The sequence below is a fragment of the Rhinoderma darwinii genome, chromosome 2 (assembly GCF_050947455.1).
Source record: "Rhinoderma darwinii isolate aRhiDar2 chromosome 2, aRhiDar2.hap1, whole genome shotgun sequence".
Classification (NCBI taxonomy): domain Eukaryota; kingdom Metazoa; phylum Chordata; class Amphibia; order Anura; family Rhinodermatidae; genus Rhinoderma; species Rhinoderma darwinii.
Genome location: NC_134688.1, coordinates 322,857,643 through 322,881,945, shown reverse-complemented (window position 1 = coordinate 322,881,945; position 24,303 = coordinate 322,857,643). Strand labels below are relative to the sequence as shown.

The 24,303-nt window shown below is 40.7% G+C and overlaps 1 protein-coding gene and 1 long non-coding RNA gene across 8 annotated transcripts in view; one reads left to right on the top strand and one right to left on the bottom strand.

Annotated features, from left to right (window-relative positions):
• The window catches only part of LOC142743149 (plasma membrane calcium-transporting ATPase 4-like), a 358,269-nt gene that overhangs the window by 15,809 nt on the left and 318,157 nt on the right, over window positions 1-24,303 (bottom strand). For 4 of the 7 annotated variants that reach the window (XM_075853598.1, XM_075853597.1, XM_075853596.1 and 1 more), the window contains 2 exons: window positions 18,035-18,142; window positions 17,717-17,899 (listed from right to left, as the gene is read on the bottom strand). In XM_075853598.1, coding sequence (XP_075709713.1) covers window positions 17,717-17,899; window positions 18,035-18,142 — 291 coding nt within the window. Of the gene's footprint in view, window positions 1-534; window positions 716-17,716; window positions 17,900-18,034; window positions 18,143-24,303 lie in introns of all 7 variants that reach the window. The other 3 variants (XM_075853600.1, XM_075853601.1, XM_075853602.1) reach the window with 2 other exon arrangements.
• The window catches only part of LOC142743151 (uncharacterized), a 160,079-nt gene that overhangs the window by 92,119 nt on the left and 43,657 nt on the right, over window positions 1-24,303 (top strand). The window lies entirely within an intron of this gene.

Genomic DNA, 24,303 nt, shown 5'->3' with positions numbered 1-24,303 from the left:
CTGCACATGTATGGGCAGGTCAATGGTTCTCTTGAAATCTGTTTTTAGATCTGCCATTTAATGATGGAAGAATGGTAATTCATAATCTAGCAGGCTGTGGTGCTGTCTATCCATGTCAGTAGTCATGGCAAGGTGATCATTTTCTAATAAAATATAGTTTTCCTTTGAAAACTTAAAAATATACTCTTATCCTTTTTGCAAATGCCTTTCCTTTTACCCATTCCTAAAATGTACTATTCTATAAAATATCACTAGGCCCCAGGAAACATGTGACAGCTAAGGTAAGTATTTCTCCCTTTTGTTCTATAGTTCATCTGTTTGAGAAAAGGAGTCTGCCACCTGCAGGAAAAATATATCACAATACAAGAGTTAAAAATAAAGAGGGGGAAAAAAAAAGTTGAGAAAAAGCAATCCCCATCACATCCTTCTCTGGGTTAGATGACTGGGTCGTCTGGATAGTGGTAGTGTTAAACAGACAGAGCAGTGACCAGCAGCTCAAGTGCACAGCATGCATTGTAATAGTGTTGAACTCACTGCCCACAGAAGCAGCAGCAGCAGCAGAGGTGGCTGGGGGAGAGGTAGCAGAGGACAGAGCTACATGTGTTGGGCTAGAGACATGTTTAGCATCGAGGTGCTGGCTAATGGTGGAAGGCTGGCGCCTCAGAGCCCCTTGTAAAGAGGTACCGCCCGTCTGGAATGTATAAACTACGTCCATCTGTAAGGAATCAGAGGGAGACACACCAAAGTCAAAGGAGAAAATAGAGAAGATAAAGAGCGAGAAAAATAGAGAACGAAGGAAGAATGAGACAAAACAGAAAGGAGGTAACCATTACTAAAATATAGAATAATAAAGACTGGTTAAATACAATAGAGACAATAGGGTAATAAGAATACATCAAGCGAGAAATATCAATATACACATAAATAAAAGGTGTTTCAAAATCCTCCGTACATAGGCAGACAAAATTTTACTACCCAAAACACTCTACATGGTTACCAATTCTTAGAACACACAAACGGTCTCTCCCACTCATGGACTTGCGTGAACACATCTGGTGAAATGTTCTTCGCTGCGTTTTGAATGCCTTCTTTTATTCAAGTTTTGTATCTTGGTACATTATAAGTAATAATTGAGTGGGCTGAAGTCAGGGGACCCTGGCAACCAATCTAGGAACTTACAGTTTTTTTGTATGGTACTTTATCAATAATTCAATCTATTTTTGTTTATAATAATGGAGAATTTCTAATTCCCTGTTGTTGATGAGAGCCTGCCTGGATTCACAGGGCGACTGTTGATGGATTCACACAGCAGCTGCTGTGAATTTGACATGTAAAGCCCTACAGGTTATTACTGAACTCTCCCCACTGCTAAACAATTCTAAAAAAAATTAGCAAACTGCTTTTAGAGAATTTATTCAGCAAGACACTTATGGTATGTCAATTAGATTTAAGCATTGGTGCATGCTGTAGATCAGGGGTCTCAAACACGTGGCCCCTGGGGCAGTCATCTGCGGCCCGCGGGACACAGAGCCCCTAGTACAGGCTCTGCTCCGGAACTCTGTGGAATTCACTGACATCACTGTCCATATATGGACAGTGTGTCAGGGTCTTCCCCAGAGCGGAGTCCCGAGCTGACCGCTAGTACAGGCTCTGCCCCTGCGCTCTGTGGAATTCCCTGACATCGCTGTGCACATATGGACAGCGATGTCTGGGGCTTCCCCCGAGCTGGAGTCCTGGGCAGAGCGCTAGTTTAGGCCCTGCTCCGGGACTCTGGGGAATCCCCTTACATTGCTGTCCTCATATTGACAGCGATGTCTGGGGCTTCCCCAGAGCCGGAGTCCCGGGCAGAGCGCTAGGCTCTTCTTCGGTACTCTGGGGAAGCCTCTGACATTGCTGTCCATACATCGACAGTGATGTCAGGGGCTTCCCCAGAGCAGGGGTCCCAGTGATGTCAGGAGCACATCTGGAGTACCAGTACTAGCGCTCTGCCCGGGACTCCAGCTCTGGGGTTGCTCCTGACATCCATGTGCATATATGACGCCCAAAGGTGACCCCAATCTGGAAACTACACCCCTCACGGAATTTATCTAGGGGTATAGTTAGCAATTTGACCCCAGTTATTTTGCTAAATGTACTGTATTTGAATTAATCTGTGAAGATAAAAATCTACTTTGTTTCTGAAAAACGTAGAGGATTTGTAAAGCAATTTCTCGGAAATACCCCATATTACCCCATATGTGGTAATAAACTGCTGTTTGGACCCACAGCAGGGCTGAAATGGTTTTCAGGCACCATGTCGTATTTGCAAAGCCCCTGAGGTACCAAAACAGTGGAAACACCCCACAAGTGACCCCATTTGTGAAACTACATCACTTAAGGAATCTATTTAGGGGAATAGTGAGCATTTTGACCCAACAGGTCTTTTGCAGAATTTATTATAAATAGGCTGTGAAAATGAATATCAACATTATTTCCCCTAAAATGTCGAATTTTTTAATTTTCAAGAATAAAGGAGGAAAAAGCACCCTTACATTTGTAAAGCAATTTCTCCCGAGTACGGCAATATCACACATGTGGTTATAAACGTTTTTTTTCATTCGAAATTAAGTAACCCTTTCTGGACTGAACCATTTTTGGATTTTTCACTCCCCTTCTTCCAAGAGCCATAACTTTTTTATTTTTCCGTCAATAGAGTCGTGTGAGGGCTTATTTCTGGTGGGAGGAGTTGTATTTTCTATTGACACCATTTAAAGTACCATTTAATGTACTGGGAAACTGAAATAAAAGTCTTTGCAGGCTGAAACTGGAAAAAACAGATTCCTCCATTGTTTTTTGGGTTTTGTTTTTACGGCTTTCACCGTGCGGTAAAAACGACAACGTAATTTTTTTCTGCAACTTAATACGATTAAGGTGATACCAAATTTATACCGTTTTTTTTGTATTTGACTACTTTTAGAAAGTAAAAACTATTTGTTAAAACCATATTCCGAGAGGCATAACTTTTTTTTTTTTTTGTCGATGGAGAGGTGTGAGGGCTTATTTTATCGTGACGAGCTATAGTTTTTATTGGTACCATTTTTTGGTACATACAACTTTTTGAGTAGTTTTTATTAATATTTTTTTTAAAGCTAAGGTAACCAAAAAACTGTGATTTTGGCGTTTTATATTCTTTATTATTTACAGCGTTCGCCGTGCGTGTTAAATAATGGTTTATTGTAATAGTTCAGGCTTTTACGGACGCAGTGATACCAATTTTGTGTATTTTTTTTTTTTTTACATTGCTTTAGCGAAAAAAATGGGAAAAGGGTTTTCTTTTGGACTTTAAATATGTATTTAATTTTTTTCAATAACAACATTATTTAATTTGGTGTTTTTTTTTTTTACACATTTTAACAGTTCCCCTAGGGTTCTTGAACCAGCGATCATTAAATCGCTGGTACAATACACTGCAATACTAATGTATTGCAGTATATTGTCATTTTTACAGACTCCTGTAACAGCGCGATCACGGTTTCTGTCCTTTAGTCCCGGGTGTCAGCTGTAATACACAGCTGACACCTTGCAACGTATGGCATGGGCTCAGTGCGTGAGCCCGCTCCATACATCCCCTCCCCGCACACCACGACATACTATTAAGTCGTGGTGCACGAAGGGGTTAATGCGCAATGGGTGCTGCGGAGTGAGAATTACAATTATCCACTCATATGCCATTTTAGTGCACAAAATGTTGTGCCCAGTTTGTACCACTTAAAGAGGCTCTGTCACCACATTATAAGTGGCCTATCTCCTACATAAGGAGATGGGCGTTATAATGTAGGTGACAGCAGTGCTTTTTATTTAAAAAAAACCAACTATTTTTACCAAGTTATTAGCGATTTTAGATTTATGCGAATGAGTTGCTTAATGCCCAAGTGGGCGTATTTTTACTTTAGACCAAGTGGGCGTTGTACAGAGGAGTGTATAACGCTGACCAATCAACATCATGCACTCCTCTTCATTCATTTACTCAGCGCATAGGGATCCTGCTAGATCCTTATGTGCTGTCTTATACTAACACATTAACAATACTGAAGTGTTTAGACAGTGAATAGACATTCCATGGGATGTCTATTCACAATCTCTGCACTTCGTTACTGTTTCTATGGTAGTTACAGCAGAGCAAAGCGTAATCTCGCTGTAACCTGTCATTTACTGCGTAATCTCGCGGGATTACACTTTGCTCTGCTGTAACTACCATAGAAACAGTAACGAAGTGCAGAGATTGTGAATAGACATCTCGTGGAATGTCTATTCACTGTCTAAACACTTCAGTATTGTTAATGTGTTAGTATAAGACAGCACATAGTGATCTAGCAGGATCCCTATGCGCTGAGTAAATGAATGGAGAGGAGTGCATGACGCTGATTGGTCAGCGTCATACACTCCTCTGTACAACGCCCACTTGGTCTAAAGTAAAAATACGCCCACTTGGGCATTAAGCAACTCATTAGCATAAATCTAAAATCGCTAATAAAGTGGTGAAAACAGATCGTTTTATTAAATAAAAAGCATTACTGTCACCTACCTTATGTAGGAGATAGGGCACTTATAATGTGGTGACAGAGCCTCTTTAAAGGAACAAAATGTGCCATCTTGGAATGGACAACTGGGCGTGTTTTACTATTGACCAAGTGGGCGTAGTACAGAGGAGTGTATGACGCTGACGCACTCCTCTTCATTCATTTACTCAGCGCATAGGGATCCTGCTAGATCCTTATGTGCTGCCTTATACTAACACATTAACAATACTGAAGTGTTTAGACAGTGAATAGACATTCCACGGGATGTCTATTCACAATCCCGACACTTCGTTAATGTTTCTGTGGTAGTTACCTGTCATTTACAGCGTGATCTAGCGAGATTACGCTTGCTCTGCTGGATCTACAACAGAAACATTAACGAAGTGTCGGAATTGTGAATAGACATCCCGTGGAATGTCTATTCACTGTCTAAATACTTCAGTATCGTTAATGTGTTAGTATAAGACAGCACATAGTGATCTAAAAGGATACCTATGCGCTGACTAAATGAATGGAGAGAAGTGTATGACGCTGATTGGTCAGCGTCATACACTTCTCTGTACTACGCCCACTTGGTCAATAGTAAAACACGCCCAGTTGTCCATTGAGAAACTCATTAGCATAGAGCTAAAATCGCTAATAACATGGTAAAAATAGTTTTTTTTAAATAATAAGCACTGCTGTCACCTACATTATAGCGCCCATCTCCTTATGTAGGAGATAGGCCACTTATAATGTGGTGACAGAGCCTCTTTAAGACACATACCTCATAAAATATTAATTGGGTTCTCCTGGGTATGGCGATGCCAGATCTGTGGACGTAAACTCCTGTTTGGGCACACTTTAGGGCTCAGAACGGAGGGAGCGCCATTTGTATTTGAGTGCAGATTTGGCTTGGTAGTAGTTCTGTGTGGGGTTTTACTTGTATTTCAGTTTATAATGTGGGGGCATATGTAAGCTGTGTGGAGTACATCAGGGTATAGTAATGGAGTAAATAAATAATAATTCATAGCTATGTGGCCAGTGTTGCACTGATAAATTGTGCCAGATGTTATCCACTTTTGGAACACTGCACATTTTGCATCGCCATTTCCTGAGAGCCAGGATTTTTTTTTTTTCTCCACCGGAGCTGTGTGAGGGCTTATTTGTTGCGGGACAATTTGTAGTTTTCATTAGTACCATTTTGGGGTACATGCAGTTTTTTTTAATCACTTTTTATTACATTTTTTGGCAAGCAAGGTGACCAAAAACCATCAATTCTGACAATGTTTTTTATGGCGTTCACCCTGTGCTATAAATGACAATTTAACTTTATTCTGCGGGTCGGTACGATTACGGCGATACCAGATGTATAGTTTCTTTTTACGTTTTGCAGCGTTTGCGCAATAAAATCACTTTTGTATAAAATAATTTTTTGTGTCCCCACATTCTGAGAGCCATAACATTTTTATTTTTCAGTCAAAAAAAGCTGTGTAAGGGCTCGTTTTTTGCGGGACAAGTTGTCATTTTTATTGGTACTATTTTGGGGTACATGCGACTTTTTGATCACTTTTTATTGTATATTTTGGGAAGGGTGGTGACCAAAAAAATAGTAGTTCTGGCATAGTTTTTACTTATTTTTTTTGCGGTGTTCACCATGCGGGAAAAATAACATTATAGTTTTATAGTTTGGGTCGTTAAAAACACGATGATACCAAATATGTGTACTTTTTTAACGTGTTCAGACTTATTTTAGGAAAAAAAGCATTTTTTATTTATGTAACATAACTTTTATTTTTAAACTTTTTATAAAACATTTTTATTATCTTTTTTTTACTTGTCCCACTAGGGGACATTTAGACTTGCAGCTCTGATCGCTGCTAGAATACATTACACTACCTACGTAGTGTAATGTGTTCTAACTGTCATTGTGACGTGACAGTCACTCTGACAGGAAGCCTATGAGGACCAGCCCCCGTGATTTCATGTGGGGGCTGCCGATCTGCGCTGAACACCTTAAATGCGGCGATCACAATCAAACGCCGCATCTGAGGGGTTATCTGCCGACATCAGCGGCGATGGGCCGCTGATTGGCAACAGGGAATGCAAGGCAGACACCCTGCACAGTTAACCACCGCTGCGGTTAACTGTCAAAGTACAGACGTAACTGCACGTCAAGGTGCGCGAAGTTACTGCTCACCTTGACGTGCAGTTACGTCAAAGTGCGGGAAGGGGTTAAAGTGTTGTAAATAACTTCACAGGGGTTATCCAGTGAGAAAAAAATATTGATTGTTGACTCCACTCTTAATAGGGTGGCGGCGCTCATGCAAGCACTGCTTCTCCTTCAATCCGGTCAGTGCTCTGTACTGTGAAACACTGACACACTTGTAGCGCGGTTCACAGTATTACAGCCTTCTCCCATTCAAGTGAATGGAAGAAGGTTGTAATATCTTGAACCGCCGCAACAAGTGTGTCAGTGTTTCATAGTACAGAGCAGTGAATGTAATAATCTGCAAGAAGCGCTCGCACGATTGCCGCTGCTCGTTCAAAACAGCCATAAGTTGTACCCCCGCCAAACAGAAAATAATGGTCTATCCTGAGCATAGGCCACACATTTTTTTTCTCACTTTAAAACCCCTTTAACTTTTATTTATCTTAATGAAAACTGGGATATGTGCATATTTCTTCTTCACACCGCCAGACACCCAACAATGTAAGTCTTATGCAATGAAATTAAGTCAATCAGAAAACACCTTTCAAAGTAGTATTCTGGTTTAAAGGGAACCTGTCCCCTTCATTATGCTGCCTTCACTGATGGCAGCATAAAGTAGCGACTGATGCTGACTTCAGTGGTCTGTCACTTATATACTAATGTTAAGTAGTTTTGGATAACTAACCCTTTAATCGTTGCAGCACGCTGCTAGAGAGAAGTCCGGTGTATTCACGAGCTGCCGCTCCCCTACCGCCGATTGACAGCTTTCTTGCTATGCACAGAAATATGGAATCAGCATGTCTGTCACTACTTTACACAAAGGTGACAGATTCCCTTTAAGCAAATAACGTTTATTCATTGTATAATGAAAAGTCATACAAATGCCCTATAGAAACCTTGATTGTTTACTTCCAGTGGATAGAATGTGATGGGCACACAGATGCAGGTCTCACTACAGTTACTATATGGTTATCAGACATGTGTCTTGTAACAAGCTGTGCACCTATGTGTCCATCACACGACCAGGAAAGATTTGAATCCAAAACAATAAAAGGTTCCTATTGATTGACAGTAAGCAGAGATCTTGCAAACGGTATAGAATGGATATGGAAAGTATATTGGAAAATATAAGGCTAGCACGGATAGCACGTTCAAATTGCGATTTGGAGGTAATGAACAGCGCCGTCTGAATATACACTTACTTTTCATTATGCGAAGAATGAGCTTTATTTGCTGAAAGAGTAATAGCCCTTTAGTTTCCTTTATATTTACTTCAATACTAGTGAACCCCATCTATAAAAGGGTTTTCCAGGAATTTTAAAAATCTGCAGCTGGGCAAAGAATGGCACATAGTAATAAACTAGCAGACAAAACACCTGAAGTGCTCCCCGTCCCAGCACTGAGGCCCCGGTACTTCCTGCAGCGTTCACAAGCCGTTCATCAGCACATGGCAGCATCACCACCTTTGAGGTCAGCAATTGGCTGCAGCGACACATGACCGATGAAAGGCATGTGACCACTGTAGGAACTTCCGGGTCCAAAGAAGCGAAGAACGGGGCCTCAAGGCTAATGGTGAGAATCTTCTAGATTATAACTTTATACCATCCTTTGCCCTGATGCAGATTTTTAAAAGTCCAAGATAACCCATGAATATTAACAAATAAACTAAAACAGGACATAGAGGATCAAGAATGCGAGGAGAATCAGTAGGAAAGAAAAAAATAGCAGAAAATGGAAAAATTAACACTTATTTCACAAGAGGAGATTACTAAAAACAATGGCAGATTCAAGAGCCAGGAAAAGATCCCAATTTGGCGGACACTAAGCTGCCTGAAGACCTTATCTCTTTTCAGCAGACCTAGTCTGCAAGGATGATGAAAAATAATGTGGGACTTTAATGACTGTTGAAGAAACTTGGTTTTAATTTTTCCGACCAAGTTAATTTGTGCATTATATGTACAAAAGTAAATAAAGATTTCTATATTTGCTATTTGTGCTATAATTAACATAGCTAGCTTAGAAAAAGTATAGGTTTTTCTTGTGTAAACCTAAACATATACGAGGAAACTGCATGAACAAGGAGCATTGTGATAATTAGGACATGTTCACACGGCTTATTTTTGGCCGTTTATTGGGCCGTAAACTGACGAAAAACCGGAAGCAGAATGCCTCCAAACATCTGCCCATTGATTTCAATGGGAAAAACAGCATTCTGTTCCAACGGGCCGTTTTTCTTTTTACGCGGCCATTTTGACAGCCACGTTAAAAAAACGCCCACGAAAAAGATGTGCATGTCATTTCTTGAGCCATTTTTCATTGACTCTATAGAAAAAGCCCTTGAAAACAGCTCCGTATTTTCAGACGTTTTTATTAAGCGTGTGAACATATCCTAAAGCAGAGAAGCTGCAGTGAAACCACATTCCCATGACTGTCGTTAGCGGAAACAGTCGGTTTAAAATTTGCCTGTGTTTTTCCTGCTTCAGGAGAACTATACAGACTGCCATAAGCAGTTGTCTACATTTTACTGATGGTCTTATATGGCAATGTCAAATTGGAAAGTCAGCATTCAATAATATTTATGCAGTAGGGTTTGCGGTTTATGTATTTCCCATATATGCAGGGCATCTTTTAGTGATAGTAATACATAACAAAGGGGAGACAGTTCATTTAAAAATGCTGTGGTTATTCAAGTCGTACCTTGCGTGATGTCAACCTTACTTGATGCATTTTAGCCACTCGCAGTCAGATGATTACTGTGACTTTTGTCATGCAACTTTCTAGATTATAAATTGCAGTTTGAAGGCATATTCTGAGCTCCATCTTTCAGAATTTCTAATGTCATGTGGAAAATCCCAGCGCAGGTGGACATTAAAGTGGCTTGATAAGGGGGGCGGAGCTTGCCGAGCAAGGTGATGGACGTGTAATCCCGGCGCTCCACACTACATCCACCGATTCTTCAGGATATTGCCCACTTCTTTCGGCTAAAATGGTGAGGACAGGTCGAGATAAGTCCAAGGAACATGCAGGTACCCCCAAATCCCACAAACAATCGTCCGACATGGACAAATACTTCGGCAAAAAGATGCCGCCTGCAGAGAGCAGATCCAAGATGGCGCCGACATCTGCACGCTGTGAGCAGGGAGAGGATTCAGATAGCTCATGTGCGCCTTCAGACTCGGCGGGGGATGCAGACTCTGTACCGATATCTAGGGCTTATCTGAAGAAAACACTGCTTCAGGCACTTATGCCTGTGATGAAAGACTTATCAGATATCAAAACCGATATGCATCACATTGGCCATAGAGTAATGGCGCTGGAGGAGGCTCACATTTCTAATGCTAAATATGGTGTTTCGGTTCACCAGGAGCTATCTGCTCATCACACGCACTTGAATAATCTCTATCTTCACATGGAAGACCAGGAAAATAGGAGTAGACGGAGGAATGTTCGCCTTCGAGGTATCCCCGAGTCAATTGACCATGAGGCCTTACCTGCAGCGGTGGACTCTATTTTTCGCTCATTAATAGGTCCCGAGCTGGCTTTGGATATCACAGTAGAAAGAGTACATCGGGCCCTGCGTCCTAGGCCTGGGGCTGGTGAACCTCCACGTGACGTCATATGTGGGATCTTGAGTTATGTTCACACGGCGGCCATTTTAAGAGCTGCAAGAGATGCTCCGGAAGTTGTATATGAAGGGACTAAGATCTTACTCTTCCAAGACCTGGCTGCGAGCACATTGGCCAAACGCCGCATTCTGAAGCCGGTTACAGAGGCGCTACGTGCTAAGAAACTACCGGTTCGTTGGCTTTATCCATTCGGTCTGGCTACAATGAGAGAAGGCCGGCAGATCACCATCCGCACACCTGAAGATCTGGACACTGCATGGAAAAAGCTGGGTATAGAGCCTATGGAGATTCCGTCCTGGATGCCGGTGTCGCTGGATTTGGGAATGCCTTCAGTGCAAGAACCGTGGCAACCTACTCCCAAGCCCAAGTCTCCGAGAGGCAAGAAGACGCGTATGGCAGAGGACACTTGAATGTTGTCATGATGTCTTAATGTGATTTAGTTTATATTTCTTCACAGAAATGCTGAGACTGTTGAGATTGTTTATATATGTTGGGCATTTTATATATTTTACTCAGGTAGATCCAATATACTGTGGCAGATTCACGGTGATAAGGGGGAGGAAAGTGTAATACGGTTCTATGGGGGAGCTGGAGGCGATTGTTATAACAAGGATAAAGTCGGCCATGACTTGTACTCCCTTTATATGTATGTATTTCTCTCAATCCTCCAGTGTTATCATGCGGTGACTCAATTTAGTGTGAATATGTGAATCAGTATTGGGTTTATGTCTTAAGAGTTATGAAGAATTGGTGTGTTGTTTTGTACAAAATGGCAACTTTCTTCTCCCCCCCTCCCCTCTGGCAGGGGATTTGTTGGATGCTTAGGTGCATCATGATAGCACCTCCTATTTCCGGGATGATATGGAGGTTTCCTTTTGATACCATTCCTTATTGTTTTGTTGTTATACGTTTTATTGTTGATTTGGTCTTATCTCCCTGGTGGGGGCACTTAACAAAGGTTCCTACAGTCAGAATGGTTCTAAATGTAAAATATCATGGGTAGATTACGTATTTGCTCCTTCAATGTGAAGGGGTTGAACTCTCCTCAAAAGAGATCACGTATTTTTAATTCCTTAAAGTTGAATACTCCGGATGTCTTAATGCTGCAAGAAACTCATTTTCGGCCTACACATATTCCAAACTTACCTACGCAATTATACACACAATGGTTCCATAGTACTTACTCTTCAAAATCGAGGGGGGTTTCTATTGCTATACACAAAGACACTCCTTTTAAAGTAGAAGCTTCTTTGCTAGATCCTATGGGAAGGTTTGTTTTTTTTGAAGGGTCACATCTCCAACACAAAGTTTACGATAGCAGCTGTATATGCACCTAATGTTGGACAATTGAAGTGGTTGCGCAAAACTCTTTGTTCTCTTAAAACGTTTAGCGAAGGTTATCTTGTTTTTGGGGGAGATCTTAATGTATCTTTGGACTCTGCTCTGGATTCCACCTCTTCTAGCATGAGGTTTTCCATACCTGCCATGCGTCACCTCAAACTTAGCCTGTCACAACTGGGGTTAGTAGATGCCTGGCGTATTAGGAATCCGTCCTTAAAAGACTTCACTTTTTACTCTACGCCACACGAGACTTATCATAGAATTGACTATATATTCATTCCAATGGTCCTTGTTCCTTCGTTACTTCAAGCGGATATAGGAAACATTACGGTTTCAGACCATGCTCCGATTTCACTTTCCTTAGAATTGATTAATTTACCTCGTAGGGAATGGACCTGGAGATTGAACGATACCATTATCGCAAACAAAGAGCATAGTCAAGCACTTGGCCTAAAAATAGAGGAATTTTATGGCTTTAATGATACTCCGCAAATCTCCAGGCCAATTCTTTGGGAGACGCAAAAAGCCTTTATGAGGGGAGAACTTATTGCCCTGTCCTCACGGGTTAAAAAACAAAGGAATGCTCAAATTCTAGACTTACTTCATAAGATATCTCAAATGGAAGTATCACATAAAAAGTCTAACTCGTCCGAGGATTATAGGAAATTAAGTCAATTACGTCAGGAACTTAAGGATCATTTGAATGTAAAGGCGGCTAAGGCTTTTTTGGCTGCTCAAAGTCACATGTATCTTCATGGAGACAAAGGATCCAAATTAATGACACGTTTGATCCGTCAAAAACAGTCCAAAACATTTATTGAGACCATAAAAGATGATAAAGGAGCAAGAGTGACTACCACCCCGCTTATAGCAAAGACTTTTCAATCCTTTTACTCCTCACTGTATAATCTGGGAAACCCGGTTGGGGACTTGGGGTTGACACCACAGGAGAAGACTAGCAAAATAAGGAGTTTTTTAGATTCTATCAAGGTTCCTGGCCTCTCTGAGTTGGACTGTGGGGAGCTCCTGGCGCCTATTACTAAAGAGGAGGTTGAGAAAGTATTGCATTCGATACCGTCTGGAAAAAGCCCGGGGCCAGATGGTCTACCTATCTCGTACTACAAAAAATTTAGTCAGCAATTAGTACCGAAGTTTGTAGAAGTATGTAATTCTCTGATGAAGGGAGCTTCATTACCTAAGCAAGCATTGGAAGCTTTTATAACTATTCTTCCTAAAGAGGGAAAGGATCTAGAATGCTGTGGGAGCTACAGACCTATTTCGCTCTTGAACTGTGATGTGAAGTGGTGGGCTAAAATTCTTTCTCTTCGCATTCAACCAATATTGCCGAAGCTAATTAATGAAGAACAGGTGGGATTTGTGAAGGGTCGGGAAGGTAGGCACAATGTGAGCAGGGTGTTGCATGCAATATGTCAAATAAGGCGTCGGGGGCACTCTATGGTTCTACTTGGTACCGATGCAGAGAAGGCATTTGACAGGGTCTGTTGGGAGTACATGAGAGCTACCTTACTTAAATTTAATTTTCCTCCTGTGTTTATTGAGGCTATATTTTCTCTATATACTTCCCCATCTGCTAGAATTCAAGTGAACGGTTCTTTGTCAGACTATTTTTCTATTACAAATGGAACACGCCAAGGTTGCCCCTTGTCCCCGTCTCTGTTCTGTATGGTGATGGAGACATTATTGGCGAAATTAAGACAGACCGTTGAGATTGAAGGATTGAAGATGGGGAGTCATAATCATAAACTGGCAGCCTTTGCGGATGATTTGCTATTGTTGATCACAAATCCACTTGAGGCCTTTCCAAAAATAATAGACGTCTTTAATGAATTTGGAGAGATTTCTAACTTTAAGATTAATTACGATAAGTCGGAGGCCTTGAGCATTAATGTACCGGATGGTCAGCTCTTGGTTCTGAAATCTATGTCGCCCTTTAAATGGCCTTCGCAGGCTATTAAATACTTGGGGATAATGATTTCTGCGGATGTATCCCAACTCTTCGAACTTAATTTTAAACCCCTTCTCTCCAAGATTCATAGATATATTTCTCAATTGAACATACCTTATGTCTCTTGGATAGGACGAAAAAATTTATTGGCGACTTATGTGCTCCCACAGATCCTGTATATGCTGCAGAGTCTACCTATTGAGATGCCAAATAGCTTTTTCAACAGTTTCAGGAGTCTTTTTGTTAAGTTCTTGTGGAAGGATAAACACCCCAGGTTGGCTTATCGGCTCCTCACTCTTAAAAAAAAGCAAGGGGGAATGGCATTGCCTGATTTAAAGACATACTATGAAGCGGTCCAGTTGTCTAGATGGTCACAATTAGCTAATTTGTCTATAGGAGCTCTTCATCTAGACATGGAAAGAGCACTCCTCTCGGAGGATTTGGCTCATTTGCTGTGGGTGAAATTACCATTACCTCCACCAAAGGCACTGGTTAGTGTACTGACTAGAGGAATGCTTAAAGTTTGCCAGAAATCGGGCGCTCTGGCCATGTCTAGTGGAAATCTTTCTTCATTGGCTCCATTGGCTGTTTTACCACATTATGTAAATAAAACGCATAGTATGAGTTCTTCAATGTGGCAGACACTTAAAACTTATAAAGTAGCGGAGATTTTAGGTGTAGCAGTTATACCTGAATTGGATGTTCTTAGGACAAGACTTAGGGGAAATGATCCGAATTCTCCCACTCATAAGGCTAAAGTCCCCTTTCTACACCAACTTAATTTTAAATCGGTATGTCGTAAATTTTTGTCAGCTAACCTAGGCTCATATCCGGATCCCACGTGGCTTGAAAATTATTCTCTCTTACCCAATACCCCGACTAAGCCTCTGTCTAAGATATATTCTGGTCTCCTCCTACAACGAGCTCCATCTAAACCACATTTCATTAGAGAATGGGAGGTAGAGCTGGGCTCCATATTCTCGCAAATGGAGATTGATACGATACTATCTTATGCTCACGGGTTCTCTAGATGTGTGAGGTATCAGGAAAATTCGTATAAACTGGTGACGAGATGGTATAGGACACCTGCTTATCTTTATAGAATACATCTAGTTAGCACGGACGTTTGTTGGAGATGTGGCCTGGAGACAGGGACGCATACACACATATGGTGGTCCTGCCCTAAAATTAAGAATTTTTGGAAGGAGGTGGAAATAGCTATAGGAAAGATAACAGGACATAATATCCGGTTAAATCCGGAGTTGGTTCTGTTGTGGTTACCAGTGAAAGATTTTACGCCTTCGAAAAAGAATTTGATAACTTTCCTGGTGGCCACTGCAAAACTTCTAATTCCCTTGTATTGGAGGAAAACAGACCCCCCTACGATAGAGGTCTGGTGGTCTAAAATGCATCAACTATATAGACTTGAGGAGTTGGTAGGCTGGAATACTTTCACAAGGGACAGCTTTCTTAAGATATGGCAACCATGGAAGCAATATCTAGAAAAAATTCTCTAGAAACAACTCTGGAAGCCCTGTTGTACTAAGGTAAATTAAATTAATATGTGGGGACTATGGGATGAATAATTTCTACACCATGATACTGGATTTATTTTGACGGATGAGACCAGGGACGTAGCAAAGTGCTGACATTACATAACTTTTCCGCCACCAGGGAGACTGTATATGACTGTATATGACTGTATATTTTTGTTTTGTATCTATCCTTTTATGTATTATTATTTTCTTTCCTATATTTTGTGTTACTGTAAGTACACAGTAGGTTACTGATATTTGACCTGTAATGCATACCTCTGTTTTTTCTTTCACAATATATTTCATGAAGATATGTCGGGAATTATCCCTTTCGCTCAGAGACAATCTTACTAAAGATATTTTGATTCTTGTAACCTGCTTCATTGTAAGAATGTTATTATGATGGATGTATGGAATGTTGTTAACTGTTGTTTTTATATGTTAATATCCTTAATAAAAGAGAATTTATAAAAAAAAAAGTGGCTTGATAAGATATTTATTCATATTAGTTAGCATACTAGTTCTAAATATGCAAGAATACTTAACGTTAACTCATAAGTGACAGTACGCTAAAATCAGCATGTCTGTCACTTCTTATGATGCCCTCAGACAGAGCAGCATAAACAACTGAATGATCCACTTTAAATAATAAAATTAAGGCTGCCTGTAAAGACCACTAGGAGGCGATTAGGAGCTTATATAAGACAGATTTATTATTGAGTTCATAGGGAGCTGTATAAATTAGTGTTCATCAGGTTCCCCCATGAAAAGTTATACACCTTTGTTATTGAATTATTTTTTTCCATATATTAGTAATCTTGAGTTAAAGAACTTGCAATAAGTTTTAGGCTGCAATCTCCATTCCTTCATTTATTAGATCTCCTGATATGCAACCTGCTCCTAGTTTCAATGGATATGAGATCTTAGTGTCCCGGATACTGATGCCTTCACTAGCTCTCATATATTAGCAGTTTCGCTCCTGGACAAATTACTCTTCACCCTACAGCCCAGCCCATGAGGTATCTCTTCTCCCTTATGCTTACGGATGCTGAGGAGTGCAATTTTCCCTCGCTCCTCCTGCAGAGTCTACCATGGGTGCTCTCTTCCCGATCTACACTCAAAGGCTATGTAAACCTTTGAAGCCCCCCTTTTTTTTTTTTTTTTACTAAAACAGTGTATATTAGAGTTTGGTATAACTTTGTAATTTATTTTTATTGAAAATAATTTGTAACTTTTTCAGATGCAGCTTCTATGCATCCTGGATACATAGAAGCTGTATTGTGCGCTAAACAACAGATTCTGTCATGTCAGTGGGACTTCGGTGACAGCGGGTCCTGCGGATCCACCTGTTAGTGATCATATCTACGCAGTCTGCTACGCTTCACTATACAGTCTGCCACTCTTTGTAAAAGGAAAAAAAAAAGAAAACATTTTTTATTTCGGCCTCCATTGGGTAGAAAGGCGCCTATGGCGTTCCATGTGCATATGCCGACTGTGTTCACATAACGTGATGTAAACAGAGCATGACAGTTCAGCTTGTATGATCTGCCCCAGAAGACTTGGATGCTTTCCTCTCTTCACCACACATGGTGTACAATTTCCAACCCCTACCCAACTGGTATCTCTAACATTGAAAAAAAGGAAGGGGGAGAGCATATAGCCGCCACTGAGGGGAGGATTTTAGTCAAGTATACTTAGAAAGTTGCTTAATTTGGCATTTAGGAAAAAAATAACCAATACAAAAGAAAATTCAGTGCAAACTGGTCCATAACTTTTAAATGTCCATATCTCTGAGAAAGTTTCTGTATGTGCACAGTTTTGAAGCTTCAGATGTTGCGCACCTAGGGCACATGTTTGAAAAAGTGTATTTTTGCTGATCACTTTTCAAGGATAAAGCTAACAAAATATATTGGATGTGACTCAAATTCTCAAAATTGCTGAGCAATATCTGTAAATTTGGAGAATGCTCAATGAAAATTAAAAGGCTGAACAAATGTTGAAGATAGGGTCTGATTGTTTGCAAAAGACGATAACTCCACCCTCTAAGCCCTAAGAGAGAATAAAACCGGAGCAAACAGCAGATGGACAGGGCATAAAAGGTAAAGCTATGAAAACTTAAAGGAGTACTTTTACACAGACAAGTTAGCAGGATCCTAAAACTGCAGGTATACTTTGAAATAATTAGATATAACTAAGACATTCTTCTGTTCATCAGGCATAAGAAACTATAAATATTTTAGAAAGGAAGACAATATTTCATAAAATAAGAAACTTTATTTTAACTTTTCAATGTGACATCTTATAGGTGTGGTAACTACATGTAGCTTTGTAATAAAAAAAAATGCAGTTACATCATGTACGTGTTTTAAAGATAACAAAATGTTTGACTTAATTAAGAAGACAAATGAGTTACCTCATTTGCCTGTTTTTATGTAATTTTCATACAAGTAAGAATTATTTTTTCACGATTTTTAATTAACTAGATTCACTAAAAGTACCTGAGTTTGTATCCTGTTCAAGCCTCTGAACCACAAGATCTGGCCTTTTCGGAGCTCCATTTCTGCATGATCAATCTCATCAACATCCTCGGTCAGTTCCTCATTGGAAATATCCTCTTTCATGGGCCCATGGCCTGCCTCTTTCAAAAACTTAAGCTGGCTTGTTGGAACTGTGCAGATCAACTGAACAGACCAATACAATAAGAAGTTTATCATTAAATTCAAAAAGGATATCATAACAATCTATAGGCAAGATATATTTTTTATAAATATTTACATCTTTATATAGTTATAGATATTAGGATATAAGAAACACACCTGGCCCCATAACAGCTCACCAATTCCAATAAATATGCACCAGAACCACTGGGATAAAGTTAGGCCAGAGCAACTGAATGGTTTGCCTCCAAATTCCACAATCACAATCTGAAAAAAAAAAATATAGAAGAATATAGATCAATTTAGCACCTTCCTGTCCTATAATGTATTTTTATGACATGGAAACTGTACAGTTCCCGCAAAATGGCGTAAATATACATCATGATATTGGCGTGGGCACAGGAGGATAAATGCTACAGTCAGAATTGGTTTAAGTGTTTAAAAAAAGGTTAAGTGATCAATCCATTACCATAGCCCCCACTGCTACACAATCAAGGGTGTCGATGGGTTGCTTTGGCAGCCGGGGGCCTAACAATGACCCCCAGCTCTGACATCTTAGCACACGCCTAATAGGTTGTTAAATGTTTCAAAAAAATTTGAGAAAAAAAACAAATAATATATATTTATTACATTAGGGTTGTCACGATACCAGAATTTGGACTTGGATAGTGATACTTTGTGTAGTATTGCGATTTTCGATACCAAAACGATACTAACAGTAATAAAAAAAAATTAATTCCTACAGTAATAATAAAAAAATAAGTTCTTGCATTTTATGATGTGAGGCACGAAGTGTGATGAATTTTGAATGTGCCTCACATGGATAGTAATTAACCCCATCATGTTTTTCAGCCATAATTGACAACATTGGGTTAATGTGTAAGGTACATGATGGGGCTAATTGCTATTAATGTGAGGCACATGGAGGTTAAATTCATCACACCTCGTGCCTTACATTAATAAGTGAAAGAATACCGAATATGTATATATTTTATGCATTGAGACTTATTTTAGTGTTTATTGTAAAAAATGTGTGTATGTTTTTTTATTTAATATTACTTTATGTTTTTACCTTTTTATTTTTAAACTTTAATGTACTGGTATATATCTATTTGCCAGTACATTACCCTGTGAAGTATGCCCTAACAACAGGAAATATGGTAAGACAGCCCTGGGGTCCTTCAATGGACCCTGGGCTGTCTGCCCATATATGGTATGTCCTTCAATCCGAGTCCCGTGATGCAAGGAGCATCCCCCCTTCTCATTTTCCCCTTGAATGCTGCTGTCCGATTTTATCTCAGCATTCAGGGAAATAGCGGCGGAGATGAGCGGATGCTTTCATCCCCGCCGTTAGAGGGGGGCTGAGGCTGTGTAATACAGTCAATACCCCACTCCTGACAATACGTGTGTGTGCGCGGTCAGCATGACGTGATTGATGAGGTGCACTAATGAGCGGCAGCGCCGGCACTGAGGACAAGGCATGGGGGTGTTTTGCAGTGTGCCCACCATGTTCGTTCCTCAGTGCCGCTGCTCATTAGTGCAGCGCTGGTTGCATCACCTCATGCTGACTGTGCGCGTACTTGTCAGGACTCAGGAGCGGGGCAATGGCTGTATTACACAGACGCAGACCTGTTCTCATACATTCTTGTGTTACATTGATAAGCTTAGTATCGAAATGCATAAAATAGCGGTATTGAACAGTTAGGGGAAGCACGGCATCGAAACAGTAACAAAGTTTCGATGCCTCCCTATATTACATACACGCACATATATATATACACACACACACGGTACTGTGCAAAAGTTTAAAAAAAATCCTTTTCATTTGCTTTTCTGTAAAAAAACAAGATATATATACATATATACACACACACACACATATATATATAACACATACATGCACACACACAGAAACACACAGTACTGTGCAAAAGTTTTTGTCAGCTGTGGAAAAATGGCGCAAAGTAAAGAAGGATTTCAAAAATAGAAGTGTTAATAGTTTTTTTTTTATCAATTACCAAAATGCAATATGAATGAACAGAAGAGCAATCCAAATAAAAATTTGGTGTGACTACCCTTTGCCTTCAAAACAACATCAATTCTTCTAGGCACATAGTTTTTGAGAAAACTTGGCAGGGCGGTTGTTCCAAACATCTTGGGGAACTAACCACAGATATTCCGTGGATGTAGGCTTTCTCAAATCTTTCTGTCTTTTCATGTAATCCCAGACAGATTCGATGATGTTGAGATCAGGGCTCTGTGGGGCCATATCATCACTTCCAGGGCTCCTTATTCTTCTTTACGTTGAAGATAGTTCTTAATGACATTGGCTGTATGTTTGGGAACATGCTGCAGAATAATTTTGGAGCCAATCAGACGCCACCTTGATGGTATTGCATGATGGATAGCACCTGCCTGTATTTCTCAGCATTAAGAACTCCATTAATCCTGAACAAACCACCAGCTCAATTTTCTGAAACGCACCACTAAACTTGCGAGGTACCTCCACCATTATTCACTGCTGCCTGTAGACATTGTACCGTTCGCCAGCCCTTCGGTGAACAAACTGCCTTCTGTTACAACCAAATATTTCAAATTTTGACTCATCGGTACAGAGAAACCACTGCCATTTATCTGCACCACAGTTCCAATGTTTTTGTACATAGTTGAGTTGCTTGGCCTGGTTTCCAGGTCGAAGGTTTCGCTTTTTGGCCGCAATTCTTCCATGAAAACTACTTCTGGCCAGACTTCTCCAAACAGTAAATTGGTGTACCTGGGTCCCACTGGTTACTCCCAGTTCTGAGCTGATGGCCCTGCTGGACATCTTCCAATTTCTAAGGGAAGTAAGCAGGATGTGTCCTTGATCTGTTGCACTAAGTTTCCTTGGCTGATCACTGTGTCTACGGTCTTAAACGTTGCCCGTTTATTTGTGCTTCTTCAAAAGAGCTTGAATAGCACATCTTGAAACCCCAGTCTGCTTTAAAATCTTTGCCTGGGAAAGACCTTGCTGATGCCGTATACCTACCTTGTTGCTGTACTCAGTCTTGCCATAGTTGTCTACCCTAAACCTACAGGATGTCCAGCATATCTGAGATGGAACAGCTTTCATCCAAGAAACAAAGAAATCCAAGATCTACAGCCAGGCTCTGCGGTACATACGGATCTGTTCAGACAGTGAAAACAGAAAACAACACCTGCTATCACTGAGGAATACATTCCTACAACAGGGATACCATCCAAGGATTATAGATTATCAGATCTAAAGACCAACAAAAATTCCAATAAGCAACCTTCTGGAATACAAAAAAAGGGAAGACAACAGCAGGGTGCCCCTAGTGGTCATATACAAACCCCAAATTAACGTCTTGAGGAAAATTGCTGCTGATCACCAACCTATATTTAACAAAGACAATAAACTGAAGGAAATATTACCGGATTTACCTCTTCTTGCAAACAAACAGCCACCAAACCTAAGGAATCTCCTGGTCAGAAGTGCCCTCTCATCACCATCAGAGACTGGCACTTTTCCCTGCAACAGTAGAAAATGCAAGACCTGTACCAACATTGTGTCATCAAACACCATCCACATACCAAACACGCAACAGAACAGGACTATAAAACCACTGGCACGTTCTCATGTACATCCTTCAATGTGGTAGAAATGATCCTGTGTACAAGGTGCATCAATAAAGGAATCTACATTGGAGAAAACAAAACAAAAACCAGGATGAATTTTAACAGACATACAATAAAACAGGAGGTGGATAGACCCGTGGGAAACGCTTCTCCGGATCAGATTTAAAGGTCCTAATTCTGAAGGGTCATTTTAAGAACGACTTAGAAAGAAAAATTTGGGAATTCAAGCTGATGATAACATTCCAGTCATTGACACAAGGCCTCAATCTAACACCAGGATTTATGAGCCATTACATGGACACACTTCACATCCCCATCAGACAGACTCCAGATGCCTTAAAGGAACAGTGTCATGGCAAATAATTTTTTTATATGTTAAAGATGTTAGTGCTGTAATAAAAACGTTTATATTCATTTGTGTGTTTGTGTTTTACTGTTTGTTATTTTTACACTTTTTCTTCCCTATGGGGGCTGCCATTTTTTGTTCCATTTCTGTGTGTGTCGATTAACGACACACACAGACATGGAGTACGGCAGCCACAGTCCCATAGGGACTGTGAACGGCTCCCGTCCCATTCACGTCCGTGTACGGCGTCTGTGTGGGAACTGCGCATGCGCCGCTCCCACACAGTCCTATTCGAAATTGGCGCCGTCCGGCGCCATTTTCCTGTGGACCGGAAGTCGCGGCCGGACTGTAATATTACTACTTCCGGTCGCGGCTTCCGGACTTGTGCACATGGAACAGCGGCAGCAAAGGGAGCGGACGGGCCGGAGGGAGCCGCGGCGGCAGGAGCAGGTAAGCGATTTCAATGTATGTTAGTGTTTGTGTGTGTTTACTACTGTATGTAAACCTACTACACTGTGGGTTACCTCAAAAAATGGCGACACACAGTGTAGGAGGTTAAACCTTTCAAACCCCTCGTTTATCCCGGCACTAGCCAGGATAAAGGAGGGGGGGATGCTGAGAGCTCACTAGAGCGAGAGCTTTTAACCCAATGTTGCAATGCTGCAATTTTGGGAACTAGCTCCATCTAGTGACCAAAAATGGGTAGTATTATAAATTTGAAAAAATTTATAATATTTCCTGACTCGCGAAAAAAATAAAAAAAATTTGAACAATGTTTTATCACCCACACACTAAATGTTTAAATTTTAAAAAAAAAACATGTTTTTCGGGCGACACCATGCCTTTAACTCCTAAATGTTCACCCCTATAACCTCAATTTTATTGCCCGGCTTATCTTAATGATGCATCACCTCATGTACTAATTGTCTTTGTGTAACATCTTAAATGTTGTGCTTTTTTCTAAGTCATTTATTTGTAAACCCGCCTGATGAAGGAGCCTGTGTGCTCTGAAAACTTGCATATATAATTTCTCCTCAGCCAATAAAGGGATCATACTTACTATACTTTTGTCTTTATTGACACAAAAGTATTCAAACTACATATTGAAAAGATTATCATTTTCACCTGTTTGGTATCATTATAATCCTACAAAACCCAGGACTTTGTGCAAGTGTACCTAGAAAAACTGATGTTGATTTTAGATTGCTCTTCTGTTTATTCATTTTGCATTCTGTTAATTAACCCCTTCCCGCACCTTGACGTAACTGCACGTCAAGATGAGCAGTAACTTTGCGCACCTCGATGAGCAGTTACATCTGTACTTTGACAGTTAACCGCCGCGAAGCGCTACACCGCAGCGGCGGTTAACTGTGCAGGGTGTCTGCCTTGCCTTCCCTGTTGCCGATCAGCGGCCCATCGCCGCTGATTTCAGCAGTTAACCCCTTCGATGCAGCGGTCGATTACAATCGCCGCATTTAAAGGGAATGTGTCGCGAATTAAACCTTTTTTTTTTTTTAAAGTGTGGTTACTTATTTCTATTATATTTTTTACGTTTTTTGATGTATTTTTTTTTCTTCCACATGGTGGAAAGTATTAAACATTAAATAATAATTTGACATGTTTTCCTATGTTGTCCACCAGGGGGGGGGGGGGGGGGCACTTCCCAGAATTGCAGGAAGGTGAATAAGGCAAAGCAACCTGACTCACAGCTGCCGTAAATGTGGGAGGGAATCTCACCCCCCCTCCTACAAGCCAGGAAAAGGTGTCTTCAAATTGCTAAGCAGTGTCTGGCTGCCATTTTGGGTGTGATTCTGCAGCTGGCAGAAGTTATTGAACACACCAAAAGGCTAAGGGTATATTCACACGCTTACTAAACAAAGGGAAACCAGCTCCCAATTTTCAGCCATTTTTTTTATCAAACTCGCGTTTTTTACGGCCGTTTTTGGAGCTGTTTTTCTATAAAGTAAATTAAAAAAGGCTCCAAAAACGTCCCAAGAAGTGATGTGCACTTCATTTTGGCGGGCGTCTTTTTACGTGCCGTTTTTGGAAAACGACCACGTAAAAAACGCCCTCGGAGCACAACGCCGTATTTCCCATTGAAACCAATGGGCAGATGCTGGTAGGTGTTTTGCTTCCGATTTTTCAGCTGAAAACATTGTGTGTGAACATACCCTTAGAATGATGAAAGTGAAGTGAATGACTTTTCAGTTGACAGGTTCACACGGTGTGTATTTGTCACGTTTTTTTTTGTGCACATTTTAAGTGCCAAAAACGACATAAAAACCGCTTGATTACACTTGATTTTGCGTGTTTGGGGGATGTGTGTGTGTGTGTGTGTGGGGGTGGGTGGGGGGGAGCTCGCCCATGATTCTTCAAAACAGCTGATAAGCGGCTATGAAGTATCAGCGGCGCCTGTGCACACTCCGCTCTGACACACACACACACA